At 47.2% G+C, this 17,062-nt stretch overlaps 1 protein-coding gene and 1 long non-coding RNA gene across 4 annotated transcripts in view; one reads left to right on the plus strand and one right to left on the minus strand.

Moving 5' to 3' along the window:
- The window catches only part of PDZRN3 (PDZ domain containing ring finger 3), a 241,105-nt gene extending 226,727 nt beyond the window's left edge, over positions 1–14,378 (minus strand). Inside the window, exon 1 of the mRNA XM_042929990.1 lies at positions 13,559–14,378. Within this exon, the coding sequence (XP_042785924.1) occupies positions 13,559–14,281 (723 nt within the window). The 5' untranslated portion in view covers positions 14,282–14,378. The remainder of the gene's footprint in view (positions 1–13,558) is intronic.
- LOC122214584 lies at positions 1,043–15,201 on the plus strand. 3 transcript variants are annotated; one of them, XR_006199979.1, is made up of 5 exons: positions 1,043–1,410; positions 5,548–5,623; positions 6,936–7,119; positions 10,464–10,572; positions 14,848–15,201. It is a non-coding gene; the product is annotated as an uncharacterized LOC122214584 (long non-coding RNA). The 3 variants fall into 3 exon arrangements; XR_006199980.1 differs by lacking the exon at positions 5,548–5,623 and adding an exon at positions 8,756–8,829; XR_006199978.1 differs by lacking the exon at positions 5,548–5,623.
- The last annotated feature ends 1,861 nt before the right edge of the window (positions 15,202–17,062 follow it).

Here is a 17,062-nt window from a genome sequence, read left to right on the forward strand (position 1 = left end):
TCTGTCCCTCCCCCACTTTCACTCTGTCTCAGTCTCTCTCTCTCTCTTTCTCTCTCAAAATTAAATAATAAAAAAAAGAAGAAAAAGACAGTTTTTAATGAAAGAACTAGGTGTCCTCTGAGAACACAATAAAATATTCACTTTCACCTGCTCGCTTACTTGATATGTAAAACAGAGTGTTTTAATGTAAAAGGCAAACAACTCTCTTATCAAGCTGCTGTACCTTAGCAAAAACAGAAAAGCCTCTATAATAACAAACTACGAATTTTGCAAAAAAAAAAAAAAAAGATCTCCAATCCCTGGTACCACCATCCAGAGTATCCGTCTGTCAGTGGTACTGATACAATTAAATTTGATCTACACAAGTTACCGGCCAAGAACGTCACTGTTCTAACAGAATAAACATTCGGGATCAACCAGATAGTTCTGAAATGTAAACGTGAGGATTCGCAAACTGAAATAGTTTATATCTCTCTGCCTTGGAAAAGCAAAATCCTGGTAAGTCCGCGTCTCACTTTGCTATCTTAGAGGGGTGAAAAAGTTAGAAATACATTGGAATTTGACTGAGTTATCACACATATCTTGCATTTCTGGCTTTCCTAACTAATGATAGAAACTGCACGGTTACACAGTAATCCGAGGCAGATGGCTCTAGTCTGGCAATCTCAAATGATGTACGGAAGAGAACGCACAACGGAATTTTTTAAAAGACTAGTTTCAAACCCACTGTGTGATAACCCTTGCTCTAAAAATTATAGAAAAACAAGGAATTCTTATTACAGGGCATTCACATTTACTGGCTGCTTACCATGTCCCAGAAATTATATTAAACATTTATTTAAATGCTTTATTTTCTTTAATAAATCCAACCCATCTCCTCCACTGGCACTCTTACCACCCTCATGATATAGGTGGGAAGAGCTAGTAAGAGGTCTAGCTGGGTTTTAGACCCAGGCTCTCTGATTCTAGACGCCAGTTACTCTTCTACACTACTCCCTTTTCATGTTGAATGCAGAAAAGAAGGCCATGTGGGCTGGTAACCTCTTAGGTCTCTCTCAAGATGGTTCAATGTTTGGCGTTCCATAAAGGAACTCATCATAGGAGCTCTCACCCGGGAAACCAACATCAACACAAAACTCCCAACTGTGCACTGAACTAATTATCTCCAGAAGACCCAATCTGAGATGCCCAGACACCTAAGTCTATACCTAGACTCCCAGATCTCTCTCCAGGGACAAGCCAGACAATGCCTCAGACACAGCATTCCTCAGCCAAACAGCGATTTGCAAAGAACATTTTGGAACAATCAGTTTGACCATCTAAACTTCCCTGCCAGATGCAATCACTGGAGAGAAAGAAGGGGTATTCTCATTTCTACAAGCACCTTGATGTAGTCTGCTGTCCAGGAAGGTAAGAACTGGCTTCAAGTGCCATTGCCTATTTTAGGACTGATTTGTAATAGTGAGCCAACGCAGGCAAGACTCACCACACGATGCCGGGAGCAACAAAAGAAGAGAAAAGCTGCATCTGGGCTGAATTTCTTTCATTTCTCCATCTAACTTCCAGAGGTCTCTTCTCCTCTGACACCACGAACTTGACTCTGGTTTTCCCTTTCCATTCCTCTCCCCACAAAGCAATCTCAACTACTCTACTTTTTAATTCTTCACAAAGAAACATTAATCGAGAATTTAAACACTGGGCTTCACACAACGTATTTAACACGTTAACGTTAATTCCTGCTTATATCATTTAACCTGGTACTGAGCTGAAAATGCTTCAGGATGGAGGGCATTTAAATGCTTCTGGCTCGGGGCGCCTGGGTGGCTCAGTCGGTTAGGCGGCCGACTTCGGCTCAGGTCACGATCTCGCGGTCCGTGAGTTCGGGCCCCGCGTCGGGCTCTGTGCTGACAGCTCAGAGCCTGGAGCCTGTTTCAGATTCTGTGTCTCCCTCTCTCTCTGCCCCTCCCCTGTTCATGCTCTGTCTCTCTCTGTCTCAAAAATGAATAAACGTTAAAAAAAAAAAATAAATAAAACCCCACTAATAATAAAGAGCTTTAACTTTAAAAAAAAAAAATGCTTCTGGCTCAATTATGCTCTATGTAATTAAAGAGACATATATAAATGGGACAAGGGCAAAGGCTCCTGTCAATGCCGCTTTGCTGACTTTTCACGGAAATGTTAACGACGGGTTCTTTCGTCTAAAGAAAAATTTAACCGATATTAATCTGTATGGGGAGTTTATCATAACCCATGCTTTGAAATGTTCTCAATGGCCTAATGAAGTAATACAAACAAGGGGAAGAGCTCTATTTCACATAAACACCTGACTAAAGGATCAGCTTTGTGAAGCAGGCACTGTATCCACAGTCTAACCTGAGAAACTGAGGCTTCAAGAAATTCAGACACTTGCTTAAGATCACACAGCTGCAAAGAGGGAGAGCCAGGAATCAAGATCCATGGGACTCCAACATCCGTGTTCTTTGTACTCCGTGGGTAAATTCTGGCACTGTATCTTAAATCCTTTTGCCTCACAAGAGTGAACCTCCACATTAAAATGTCATGAAGGATTAGACATCTAATTAGTTTTGTAATCAGAGTTTTAAGCAAGGTTTCTTTGGACTATGTAATAACAGTGGCAAAGATTAGAGTGTCTATTATACCGTGAAGGGTATCATAAGAGTATTATGCCCCTGACAGGAACGGGGTGATGGTTAAGATCTCGGACTGCACAGTCAGAACCTGAGGTGAGTTTCCTCATACCCAGAATGGGCATAATAATGGTTTCTTCTCACATCACGGGGTTATTATAAAGCATGAATGAGATAGACAACTGCCGACCAGTGCCTCAGTACAGTGCCCGGCCAACAGACTTGCTCACAAGACGAACAGGGCACAGTGTGTGGTGAACGCTATGACACTGAGCACTGAGGGCCCTGGTTCTCTTTAGCCACATAAATTACTCTGCCACAAAGTCCAAGCAAATCCCAAATTAACTCAGTCCATCTAAGGCAAGTTTGGGAGAGCCTCAAGTTAAGCAAAATACGATAGTTATGTATTCATCATACCATCTGGCCGTACGATGGGAATTCTTCCACGTATGTGTCTCTGTTTTCCCCCCAAAGTCTGGAGACAGAGTGGCACGTTCTAGGAGGGCTGGTTAAGTGCCAACAGATAGTCAGTATTTTAGAGATGGTAGCAGGATGACAAGTAAACACAATAGGAGCAGCTGGGGTTGAACCTTCAGTGCAGCGAGCTAGGACAGGCAAGTGATACTGTCCCGGTGGGATACGGGGACAAGGAGGGGAAGTCAGACACATGACGTACCCAGGCCTTGAGGGAGGTGGCCATGAGAGAACAGGGAAACAGGTGTTGGCTCACAATGGGACAGGAGAAACAGTAAGTCCAAGAACGTGTGGACTTGGATAGGGATAGCAAACCTAGAAGATGCTGGGGAGATGGAAAGTGAGGGGTAACTGGCGACCACTGAGGCATGTGGACTGCTCCACATTCTACCAGATCAGTGGGTCCTGATGGGCTGGGAAGAAAAGGTGAAAAACAGGAAAATCAGCAACAAAAATGTTGGTGACATGGCATCTCCTTGGCTGCTTTCCCTAGAACTGCCCCTATCCTATTCCTCTTCTCTGGTGGCCTGTGTCTCTTTCCTTCAGGAGCCAGGACCCGGGAGACAGGCATGTCTCACCAACAGCCTGGGCAGCAGATGGAAAACGACGCCTCCAGTCGTTCTCTGGACCCCAGATACAGCACGGGCTCCTTGGGGTGGGGGGGGGGGGGATGCTGGAAGCTCTCACAGATCCTCAGCTCCCCAGCCTCCACCCAAGAACACAGCTCACTGCTGGGTCCCTAGGGCAGGGGAGGACCTCTTGGGGAGGTGCTTAGGTCTTTAGAATTAAGAAAGAACAGAGATATATTAGCCTTGGAGAAGGAGATGTGGGCACCAAGCCCTAAATAAATGGCACGAAAAGTCCACATAACTTACACCATTAAGTCACAGCAGAAATGGAAACTCAATGTTCATGAACACCATAGTTGATTTCTCTGAAAATAAGCTTTGCTATCATATTCGAACAAGTAAATACTGGATCAATGTTTAAATTGTCCAAAACACAATCTGCTCAAATTTCAACTCAAGGTCTAAGTGGACAACAATATGGGAGGAAAAGTCTACGGTGGAAAAGGCAAAAATCAAATTTACTTTGTCAAAGTCACCTTACATGGTGGCGGGGGGGGGGGGGGGGGGGGGGGGGAGGAGTCTTTGTTTTTTAAGTGTCCAAGGACATGAAGTGTCTCCTACAGGAAAAGTCCCTTTTCCTTAGTATTACTCTGTCACCACCCTCCTCCAAACAATCTGGCCTCAGAAGCTTGGATGTGTGCCATCTCCTAATCCATGCGGTGGCCTCCAGAGCCCATCCATGCCACTGTCAACGTGGATTGTTTCTAAACACTCCTTTCCGCCCAGTGACGGGTGTTCCCCAATCATTGGTGTTGTGGGACTCACAGCCGAGAACTGGCTGGACTGGAAAGCTGCCCAGCGGGTTCTGAGAACTGTAATTGACTGACCGCCAGTCTATGTATCTGGGGTGACAGGACACCTCTCAGCCTCAGATTATGCAAAGCTTTCAGAGAGTCCCACAGCTGGGAAACAGCTCTGTCTGTGCACTAGTGACAAGAAAGCACAAAAATGTACAGCGGTGGGGGCTGGGAGACCAGGAGGCAGAGCTGGCTGCCAGAAATTCCCTACTGAAGAGATGAGGGTATCTTCACTTCCTTACACCAAAATGTGTTTGTCCTCTTTGTCATTCAAACTATGTTTCTAATGGCTGGCTGGGGTCAATCTCCTCCCTGTAACTCAACCTCCAGTTCTAAAGAAGGGATATTCTTGGGGGAAGAACAGGGGAGGACTGTTCAAGCCTCAAACTGAAGGCAGTCATGAGGTTGATGCAAACGAACTGAAAATGGATGAGAGGCGCCCGGGTGGCTTAGTCAGTTAAGACCCACTCAGGTCACAATCTTGCGGTTCGTGGGTCAGGCCCCATCGGGCTCTTTGCTGACAGCTCAGAGCCTAGAGGCTGCTTCGGATTCTGCGTCTCCCTCTCTCTCTCTGCCCCTCCCCTGCTCATGCTCGGACTCTATCTCAAAAATAAACATTGAAAAAGAAATGTATGAGACAGTCAATGGAAGTATCAGTGGTGTGCATCTGTCACCAAAATAGAAGAAAGCAAAGATGAGAAAGGCAAAGAGGATGGAAAAACAGGTGGAAAGAAATACAAAAAGAGCTTCTCTGAAGTCATACTATCTACAGAATAGTATACATAAACCCATCCATAGGCCAAACAAGTTATTTTTGAAAAACAGTATAGAGAAACAGTCCCGAGGTTCCAAGGTACATATGTAGTGTCTACTGTGCAGTTTTATTTAAATAACGTAAGAAATCCCTAAAAATTTACTTCTTTATTCCCATGAGTTTGATTTCAAGTCTGCACCTTTAACTTTTATCAACTCCTGTCTCTCCTGGTGAACATCTACAAGCAAGCCTTCACCGGAAAACTAACAAACAAGAACAAACTTCATTTAAGGAGCTACCAAATTGTCACATTTCCATAGGGTAAGCAAGCAAAAGTTCCACAGCTGGAACCCGGTTAAGTTCTCCCTTATAGGAAGGCAGGGGCTCTGCCCAGCCAAACTCTCCTGAGCCTTGTTACTTTCAGTTAGACAGACACAAACACACCTAACAACCCCCTAAGCCTCATTTTATTCATGAGCTTTAACCACCTCCTTTACATGTTAGCCCAGAGGCTACCCTGACACAGCGAAACTGACCTGGCATGTTTCTCTTCTACCCAGTGGCCACCAGGGGAAAAGAGTCAGATAGGAACCCAGAGAACTAGTCACTCAGGGCAGCATGACTCTCACAATGAAACTGTGACCCTGTGAGCAAAAACCCCTGCCCATCTTCTCCATTACACCACTTCAAATTTCTCATGTTTCTTCAGCAATTCCTTTTAAAAAGATCTAAAAAACCTACAGGTGCCAGGCGCTCAACAGATGTTCAATCAATGCTCGTTAAGGCTTACTGTGCACCTAACACCAATCACCTGGTTTAATCCTAAAGCCAACTCTATCAGCCCAAATAGTATCCCATTTTAGAGATAAGACAAATAAGGCTTACAGGAGGTTACAAGATCCTCCCAGAGGCCCTTAACAATGAGCCAGAGGAAACATGTGAATCCTATTTTCACCAACTCCAGGACTACATACGGCAGAGACACAGACACCTGAAAACAGCGCCTAGAAAAATTCTAAGGGTGACCTCTCTGCCCAGGACTCATTGCTGCTTAACCGCTGCCCAAAGAATAGTTCATCCCTCCCCGTTCCAGGCGACACTGCTGCAGGACCCACTCACACACAGGCTGCACGGGGTCTCTGTCCCCTAAGCTCCCCACGAATGTATATATGGAACGGGTGAGAAAGGTGGATGCCTGTGTCCATCTGTTAGTTATTTTCTTTACAAGACTAATCATTATGTTATACCACTTCCCTTTTTTATTGGAACAGGCTTATTAGAACACCATTAGTTCAGGGGGGGCAGAAGCTAAGCCATGGCAAAAGAGCTTGAGTAAACAAAGAGTAGGAAGACTTGTGTCGTGTTTTCAAAGACTCAAGTGGGTGTCTGACCCCATGGGTTAAAGCTGCTCAGGTTGACCTCTGTATCCAGTGGTGCCTATCATGGTGCCTGGCACAATGTGTCTAAGAATGTGTGGAGCTAAACAGCAAGAATACACTCGGAAAATATTCTATTTACTTTCTACCATCAACCACTCTGTAAATTATTAACATGAAAATTAGAGAAATGAGCCACTATTCCATCCAGGATTCCATTTCTTTCTTTTTTGTTTTACTGGATTCTCTTTTCATAGGATCTGTTTTATGTTCTGTGTGTTCTACACCAGACCTATAAAAATGGGAGTCACGGCATGGGAAGAACACACTTCATCAACATGGACTGGAAGCCATCAAACCAACTAGAGAGAGCCAAAGGAAGACGATGGGAGAAGATGTTTAATCTTCCAGGCCTCGGTTTCTCCGCCTGTAATATGGAAGGTAATGGTTTGTTGTATCTACCTCACGGGGTCTGAGGATAAAATAAACACCTCCAATTAACATAGTGCCTGCATATATAAATAATAGCCCTCTAGAAACATGTATGAGACCTCACAGGAAACAGTGCCTCGGAAGAAAATGCTTTTCTTATTGTGGCCATAGTGTATGAGCCTGGAGTCAGACACTGGGCTCAAATCCCAGTTTTATACTTGGAATCTCTGTAACTTCTGGACTTTACCTAACTTTTATCTAACGTGTTTTAGAGAAAAAAAAAAGAGAGATCTACCTAATGAAAAAGATGGAGGAGCTCATATACATACGTACATAAAGCACCCTAAGTGTATGGCACCCAACGTAATTCAATGAATACTTCTTTTCCTTTCAAGCTCCTGGTTCTATACTCTAATGCATAACAGCCTTATAGATTCTTAATTTTTTTTTTTTTTTTTTTACATTTTATTTTTGATAGAGACAGAGCACAAGTGGGGGAGGGGCAGAGAGACAGAGACACAGAATCTGAAGCAGGCTCCAGGGTCTGAGCTGTCAGCACAGAGCCCGACGCGGGGCTCAAACCCACAAACCTCGGGATCATGACTTGAGCCGAAGTTGAACCCTTAGCCAACGAGCCACCCAGGCGCCCCACGGCCTTATAGATTCTCATGCGTCAAATATTTTTACAAACAGGCAAGCATTATTTCCAAATGCAGAAGGAACCACTTATGAATAAATATCATCAGAATTCCCAATTCAAAAAGTTCAGTTCTAATTATTCAATTAAGAGTAGCTAAGGGGCGCCTGGGTGGCACAGTCGGTTAAGCGTCCGACTTCAGCCAGGTCACGATCTCGCGGTCCGTGAGTTCGAGCCCCGCGTCGGGCTCTGGGCTGATGGCTCGGAGCCTGGAGCCTGTTTCCGATTCTGTGTCTCCCTCTCTCTCTGACCCTCCCCCATTCATGCTCTGTCTCTCTCTGTCCCAAAAATAAATAAAAAACGTTGAAAAAAAAAATTAAAAAAAAAAAAAAAAAAAGAGTAGCTAACATAATGTAAACCAAATCTTAATTCTGTGTATCAAACATTTAAATTAAATGGATTGACAGCCCACAATTCCTTTAGCTCAACTGAGCTGTTTTGTTAGATGCACTAGGAAATGGTTATTCGCTGAAGCTTTTCCAGAAACAGAAAATACACTGGAAGGTGAACACTGTGATAGATACATTTCAAAGTGTTTGCACATCTGGAAAGCCTTTTGATACAATTGTCTATTAGATTCACTTACCTCCAGGAGTTCTGAAATGGACAAAATCGTTTCTGGGATTTGGTGCTTGATACAATTTGATCTGGGTGGATCCAGCAGAACAAAAAGAATGCCTCCCAAAAACCTGGGAACAATTTTGTTAACTTGGGGGTCACGGAAAAACTCATTCTTTTTCAATACAAGCTCACTGTTGGTTTTCAGAAAACTGAAAAGTTGTGATGGCTGACAAGACAGCCTCTCCAATCTTGAATTCACCCACAAAACCCACACATATTGAAAGCTTACAGCGCACTTGGCAATCTTGTGTCCAGGGCACAGCCCTGAAGAAGAGGGACGTGCTTCCTCCTGGGGAGACACAATAAACAGCCCTTCCAATTATTTAGTTACAGCTTTGATAAACACCATGCAGGAGGAGGACCAAAGTGAACATCTCAGGGCACCAGACCTCATCTACGAGGTGAGAGAGGGCTTCGTGGATGTAGGAGTGCTTGAGCTGGGATGGGAAGGATAGAAAGGTTATCTAGTGATGAACAAACCTTAAGAGCTGGCATAAAGGCAGGGGCAGAAGGCGACATTTCAAAATTTGTGGATTATCTAGTGATGAGTATTTGCAAAGACTTGTAAGTAGAGAAAAGATCAAGTGTAAAGGCCCAGGGGCAGAAAGGAGCATAGGGTCATATTCATGGAACTTCCTGAGACTCAAGAAGCTAGGAAGAGAGAAGCAACAGGGTAAGAATGCAAGCAGACAGACAGGTGGTGGCTGGCAGGATCCAGAGCACCATGGACCTTACAGCCACGCAAGTGAAACTAGAAAACAAATGAAGGGTTTCAGAAGGCTTCAGATTGACATTTCTGTTCTTCTTTGTAAGTCTGAGAGAGAAAAAGAGGGCGCATATGCACAAGCAGAGGAGGGGCAGGCAGAGAGGGAGAGAGAATCCCTGGCAGGCTCCTTGATTGTCAACACAGGGCCTGACACGGGGCTCAAGCTCACAAACTGTGAGATCATGACCTCAGCTGAAATCAAGAGTCGGACACTTAACCAACTAAGTCACCCAGGCCCCCCTCAACCTGACATTTCTAAGAGATTATTCCCGGTGGTAGGTAATTGCATGAGAGCAAGAAAATATGTAGTGGGAGCAGTTGTGGTATAGGCAAGAGGTGGTGGTGGCTGAGATCAAGACTGATTTTGTTTCCGAGGTGACATCTGGCAATGTCTGGAGACACCTGTGATCACCCCAACCTGAGCAGTGCCACGGGCATCCAGCAGATAGAGCCAGGGATGCCGTTAAAGATCCTATAAAACAAGGAACACTGTCCCCGCCCCCCCCCAACACACATACAATGCAGGATTATCTAGCCCAAAATGTTAATAGCTGGAGTTGGAAAACCGATGGTTTGAACCAGGGATATCACTGGATGGGGAGACAGAGCAGTAAATAGATTCCAAAAGTATTTTGGAGGGGCACCTCGATGGCTCAGTGGGTTAAGCGTCCGACTTCGGCTCAGGTCACGATCTCACGGTTCGTGAGTTCCAGCCCCGCAATAGGCTCTGTATTGACAGCTCAGAGCCTGGAGCCTGTTTCGGATTCTGTGTCTCCCTCTCTCTCTGCCCCTCCTCCACTTGCACTCTGCCCCTCTCAAAAATAAACATTTAAAAAAATTTTTAAAAGGGTTTTGGACGGAAAATCACTAAGACTTAATGACGGACTGGATACAGAAATAAAAGTGCAAAGGTACCAAGGAGGAGTCCAGTAATTTTCAAGAAAATTTATGCTCAGAACTTTCCCTTGCTTGGAAAGCCAGAGAAGTCTATGAAATGCTTCTTCTCTTAGAATCAGGTAGGTCAGTCAGGGTGGAAAAACTGAGGCTGGCAGCAAAACTCTTGAACTTATTCAACCAAACCGTCATCACCAAGTCTGCTGCGGCCCAGAAGCAGCTTCTTATTGGTTAAAGATGCCTGGTCAGACCGTAGTTAACCACTGTGTAACTGCTGGGTAGGCCTGGGTTTTAGAACTTTACCCCGGTCTTTTGTAAAAGGAGACTAATACGTGTTCATCTACGTCTGTACTTGAACCCTAACTCTTCATCCAGAAGAGTAGCTAACCCAGCCTGACAAGCAGAGCAGCATCACCTGGGAGCTTGTGAGAACTACAGACTCTGAGGCCCCAAGCCAGCCCTAATGGATCAGTATCTTGAGGAGGTAAGACGCGGCAAAGTGTTTTAACAAGCTATCTGGGTGATTTCCGATCACAGGGATGTTTGAGAAGCAAGCCCTAGTACCCATTTTAGAGCAGGAGAAACAACATCTATGTAGGTCCAGCACAGACAAATCCTCAACACTCAGGGAGCGTCCAAAACCCAAAGGTTAAGGTCATTTTTAAAATGCCAGATCATTTTATGGAACAAGGTTTAGGTCTTGAAGGGCTGGTAGGGAAAATCTAAGTGTTTCTTATCTACTTCAGCTTGGGACAGATAAACATTACGACTTATTAAAAAAAAAAAAAAATCAAGTGTTGTGCATCAGAGTTTCCAAGCAATATAAATCCTTCTGCCTTTTGGAAGAGAATAAACAGTACCCAGCAGGAACAGAGAGTCGACCCAATGAAATAAACAAGTTCTTAAACAGCTCGCAGTGGGAGAGGTTTTTCTGGCTGATGCAGGGCCAGCAAAAGCTTTTCAGAGAGGGCCACTGAGGGTTAACTTTGGGGCAAGAGGAGCAAGCTTCCCTGAGGCCTCAGTTGAGGCCAGCCAGGGTCTGAAGCCAGAGAGAGGAACTTATGCAAACTGCAGGCCAGGCCATTCTTGGCTGTCCTTGAGGCTAGCGCTGGGGTGCATAGGAGTCCCAGGGCAGGCTCCAACTCCAGACCCGAACTTTCTCTGTGAGCTCAAAAAGCAACAACATCTTGTCCCTAAGCTTAATACCCTTGATTATCCTATTGGCTCACCCAGCACAGCTCCAAACACAACCACAGTTCAGATTCAAGTATCCTATTTTTGATTCCGAGAGAAGGTTTAACCAAACACTCCAGAAAGAAAACAGAAAGGCAAGAAGAAATAATAAACTAGCTTAACAATGAATGATGTATCAACTCTGGGGTAGTGAATGGCTTATTTATAAATAAGCATCACTTAAAACTACGCAGGAAGTTCGCATGACAGCATAAACAAGAGAAACTCAGGAACTCTTCTGCTGCAAACCCGATGCCTGCTAGAGGACCAAGTCTTGCCCTCTGTTTTGGTGAGCAGGCTCACACCAGTCTTTTGTATGCCTGTGCGGTCCTGGGTGAGCCTCTCAGTTGTAAATATTTGCCCTTCGCCCAGAGCTGGCCAGCTGCTCAGACTGCGGCTGACAGGCCAGGGGGCCAGGATGGGGAGGGGAGGAGCGGGGAGAGGGAAAACTTGCAGGCCTGGTGTGTGCATAAAGAGGGGGTTGGGAGAGGGCAGAGAGAGGCGAAGCAGATGCAGGCCCCTGGGGCAAATATGTTCTCCCGCAGCCATATGGAACAGGCAACCACACAGTGGCACCACGCCCCTCCCCGTTTGCATAAAACGTGGCCTGTACAATCAGGAAAACCCTGGTTCTCAACAGGCGATTTTGCACGCGTCCAAACACACACCCCACCCCCAGAGAACACCTGATAATATTTGGAGACATTTTTAGTTGTCATGTCTTGGAGGCAAGAGTGCTACTGGTATCTAGTGGGTAGAGGCCAGGGAAGCTGCTAAACATTTTACAATGCAGAGGACGGCCGCCTCCAATAAAGAATGATGGGACTCAGTATGTCAATACATCCCAACGCTGATAACTCCGATGCAGAACCCGAATCCTCACTCTGTTCCCGGAGTCACAGAATGACTCTGGACAAGTTCTATGACCTCTCTGAACCTGCTTCCTCCACCTGAAAGGATTAAGTAGATAATGCCTGTAAAGTGCTTCCCACAGTTGCTACAACATAATAAACACTCAAAAAATGGGCCTTGGGTTTACACTGAGAGGCAACACAATAGTGTTTATGACCCTGGGCTGGAAAGACAGGCACATGAGCGTTCAGAAGGCAACTCTGGCACTAAAAGCTATGACCCAGGTACATGACTGCCCCTCACAGGGGCTCAGTCTCTTCATCTACAAAATGGGAAGCATCCCAGCTGCCTCACTTGATTAAAAAGGAAACACCTGAGAAGTACTTAGCATAAGGCCTAGAGCAAAGAAAGCCTTCACTCAGGGTGACCATTGTAATTACACCAACTATCAGCTCAAGGGGATGGCCCCAGGGGGATGTTAACACTTTGCTGAGCACACACTCTCCACCCAGCACAGGGCCAGGTCTTTGTAACTATTCTTTCCCAGTAGGCTGACAACCACCCATTTTACATTTAGGCAAACTGATGCACCTGGATGTTAAACTTCACAGTCACTCAGTTGGTGAGCAAAACACCCAAGTTCTAAAATAGTTCCAATTTGAAAGAACTTCCTCTCAATTATTACTTTATGATTGGTGGCACTTTCTTTTTTTCTGGAATCCCCGCATGAACGCCACAGACGGGGCCTGGCTGTGTTTTACCCGTGTCACATCTCTAGGGACCAGTTTCTAACTTTAGAGAGGCTACGCAGCTTGCTCAAGGTCAGCCAGCCAGTTGGCAGCACAGCCCATGTCTGAATCCAGCTTTCACTCCAGGGGCCTTTCTTCTGGAATCCTTCTGAACTTATTCAGAACTGTGTGTTTCATTTGCTCTTCCTGAAATTCCTAAGGATGCATGGATACAGTTTACCCTGTGTGTCGATATCGCAATCCTTGGTGCCACAGGTATAGAGAACTAGGTTTTTCAACCTTAAGAAGTTAAGCAACTTCCCCAAGATCACCTAGCTGATCTGAGCAGCAAAACGTCTGACTTTGGAACTGCACTCATTCTTACTCCACGCTGTGGGGTCCTTTTAGTCTTTCCAGACCCCCGGAAGCTGCTGTAGCTACATTTCACCCGGTGTATGTGATCTGCAGGGACCATAGTTTCCAAGCTTAAACTGTTTCAGCGGCCCGCTCTTAGTGATACAGCGAGTAAGCAGTGGAAGGAAGCGGCAGGGATGCTCCTGGGAAGTTCCAGGCATCCCGGTGCCCAAAGGGACCAGGAGGGGCCCTGGGTACCCAGGGGAGCCCGGCAGGGGGTTGGGGCCGGTGGCGGGCGCCTACCTTGCCGCCGGGCGGCGCGGCCACGCAGCGGCTGAGCGAGTCGAGGCGCGCGCTGTACTCCGTGAACTTCTTTTGGTAGCGCAGTGCGGTCATCTGCAGCTCCAGCTGCGCCGCGGCCAGCTGCGCCACCAGCGACTTCTCGCGCTTGCCCGCGCGCAGCGCCTCCTTCTTGAGCGCCTTGTGCAGCGCGCCCAGGCGGGCCTGCAGCGCGCTGTTATGCGCCCGCAGGGCCCTGGCGCAGCAGTGGCCGCCCGCGCGCTGCTCGCCGTGCGTCAGGGGCAGCCCGCAGCCCTCCTGGCAGCGGCCCACCGGCCGCGCGTCGCACGCGTCGCGCATGTGCGCCTCCACGTCGCGCCGCAGCAGCACCTGGCCGCAGCCCGCGTGGCGGCAGCGCGCGGGCGCGAAGTCGCAGCGCTCGAGGTGCTCTGGCAGCTGCTGCAGCTTGACCACCCGGCCGCAGCCTCGCGCCGCGTGCGCGCACTTGATGTCCAGCTTGAGGATGAGGCGCTTGAGCGGCAGGACGTGGTTGAGCTCCTTGGCCGACAGGCGACCGCGGCAGCGCGCCGGGCAGCTGCCCTCCTGCACCACCCAGGGCAACACGCAGCCGGCGCAGAAGACGTGGCCGCACGGCGTGGTCAGCGGGTCCTCCAGGACCTTGTGGCACAGCGCGCACTTCAGGTCCGGGTCCACGTCGCCGTCGAACCGGTCCAGCTCGAAGCCCATGGTGGCGGCCGGGGCCCGGAGTCGCCGCCGGGCGGCCGGCCGCCCCCTCCCTCCCTGCGAGGCAGCCCAGACGCGCCGGCTGCGCCTCCCGCTCGCTCGCTCGCTCTCCCCGGACTGAGCCTAATTGCTCCAGACTTCCTCGGAAAATGCCCGAGGAACAGGACTCCTCCAGCCGTATATGCGCGAGCGCGTGCGCACGTACATCCTGCCTCGGCTGTCTCCGGCCCGCCCCCTGCCACAAGGAGGAGGCAGAGGAGGATGGGGAGACCCCGAGAGAGGACTGGCCTGCCCAGGACGCCAGTCTGAGCCCTTCTCTCCGGCGACTCCTCTCTGCTCTCTTGCAGTTTTTGCTAGAGGGTACCAACACAGGCCAAGAAAAGCTCACTGAGTTTGGAGCGGAGGCTGCTGTTGCCGCCCAGAGACTTCTCCTGGAGCCCCTTCCGGGACAGATCGTGACTTTTAACTCCCCTCCCCCGCCCTCTCTTTTCTTGGCTGATTGCAGAGAACGAAAAATATTTTGGGGTCAGCTATCTCAGCACTTACGGTCTTTATTTATTTCATTCCAGGGAAAGTTACTGAGCCTGCGGAAAGCTCCAGCAACTGCAGTTGCGACCTGAGGTTCTGCGGACCCCAGGATTTGGGCAGGCCAAGGATTCCAGGACCAGAGGGCGAATCTGCAGGGGGGAATGTGCGGGGAAGAGAGCTGCTCACAGGCTGTCGGGATGGGAGAGGGTAGAGTCCTGGCTCCGTCCATTTCACTTAACACCTCTCAAGTGTCCGCGCTTCTAAATCGGTCCCTTTAAAAATCATCAGTACGATGTTGTGAGAGAGTGTTAGCGCCATTTAAAAATTGTTTTACTGCATGACAAGTAACGCTGGTCCTACAAAGTGAAAAATCGCACAAGTATAAATCTGAGAGAAGTTCCCCATAACCCACCCTCACATCCCCAGTCATGTGAACTGTGTTCAGTTTTTTTTTTCCTTTGTTATACACAAATATTACTTTGTTATATTTCCATTTTCCACTTAGGGGACACTCAGGCTGGGAGAAGAAAAAAAAAGTGCTGTCAGATGTCCTACAGCAGTGTTTCTCAAATTTTAATGTGGAGGTGGATTCTGATCCCGATCCGTAGGTCTGGGGCGGGGCCTGAGAATCTCCAAGTTAAAAGAGCTTCCAACAAGAGGCTGACGCTTCCGGTGGCTGTACCTCCACCTGATTGGAAAGTGGCCATCCTTGAACCTGGACTTTTTTCCTTCTACTCAGGGGCAGTTTTTCAAGCGGTGTCGTGACACTTGTAGTTTTCAGCAATACTCCAGTGTGTTGAAGGAATACGTTGAGATTGCAAGTTAGATGATAAAATACATAGCAGCATCCATGGACTTGGTGATTTTCTTTTTCTCCCAAGGTTATAGACATTGATGAGAAACATGCAGTCAGCACCAGTTAGGAAGAAACCAAGGGAAAGAATTCTCATTTGGACTCTGCTGGCAGTTTCTGAATAGTGAAGTGGAAAAGTTGGATCTCTGTGTTTAGTGTGGCTCTGAGGTCTAGAAAGTGGGATTACAACATCCATTTTGTCTAATTGCTTTTACTTCTCTCCTTTATCTGGCTGCTACAGCCCCATGACCTTCACTAGTTAACTGCTTCACCAGAGTGAAAGGATTCCCTTGATGTCCATAGGATTACTTGTTTTGAACTGACCTTTAAAAAGATGTCACTGACTAGGTTTTTCAATGCATCATTGAGGTCACTGGACAGTGTTCTTTAATCAGTGTTGGTGGCATTTGCTGTTTGTGGTAGAGGCTTTCTTTTCATTGCTGTAATCAATTAACGCATTTCTTTGATAGTACATGGGGTGGAATATAATTGGCCTTTGTTCAGAAAAGCATGTGCCAGGAATCCTCCATCAGTATATTTATTAAGCAGCTCACAGGTTCTCAGATAATGAGTAAGAAACACATTCTTTTCAACAAAGGTGTGTGGGCTTGTCAGTTTCACAGGGTGGGCTAGTGTCAACAGGGGGATAATCTTCAAACCAAACTGGTTTTGAGAAACCGGGGGAAGCTCATCATACACCATAAATGGGAAATCAGTGCTTGCTTTGGGTGTAAGCTTCTTTTAGGAGCCACCCACCACCACCTCCCCCTGCAGCCGACTGAGAGGCTGTTGATAAAATGCTACAGCTGAGGCCTGCGAGAAGCTGTGGAGGAGTGTGGATCAGCTTCTTTGGGCAAAAGCAAAGTCTGGCAGAGCCCCTCCTTATTGGTTAATTTTAGTATCAAAAATTTTGGAGGTCGGAATTAAAAAACACCTCCTAGAATGTCAGAGTTGGCGGACCATGCATATTATTTAGGGGCTAAATTTAACAGGGGGGCTGAGAACTAGAAAAGTTTAAAACAAGTACGGTTTAAGGCAAGGTTTCTCAACCTTGGCTCTACTGACAGCCAAGCAATTCTTTGTTGTGGGGCTTGTTCTGTCCATTCAACAACGTTTAGCAGCATCTCTGGTTACTGCCCACTAGACGCCAGTGACAACCCCATCCTCACACACACACACACACACACACCCGCCAGATTTTGCCCATGTGCCCTGGGGGCAAACTTGCCCTGGATTGAGAACTGCTGCTGGTTTAGGGCAACCTTTCATTAATTGCTGAAGTCAGGCAAGCACTAGCAGCCCACAACCCCTGCTAGCTGTAGAATGACCTAGGGAATGCAGCACAGTCAGAGAATGGTGTTAAATTGGAAAGCTGAGACAGCACACTCATAAACGTGAATACA

The sequence above is a fragment of the Panthera leo genome, chromosome A2 (assembly GCF_018350215.1).
Source record: "Panthera leo isolate Ple1 chromosome A2, P.leo_Ple1_pat1.1, whole genome shotgun sequence".
Lineage (NCBI taxonomy): Eukaryota > Metazoa > Chordata > Mammalia > Carnivora > Felidae > Panthera > Panthera leo.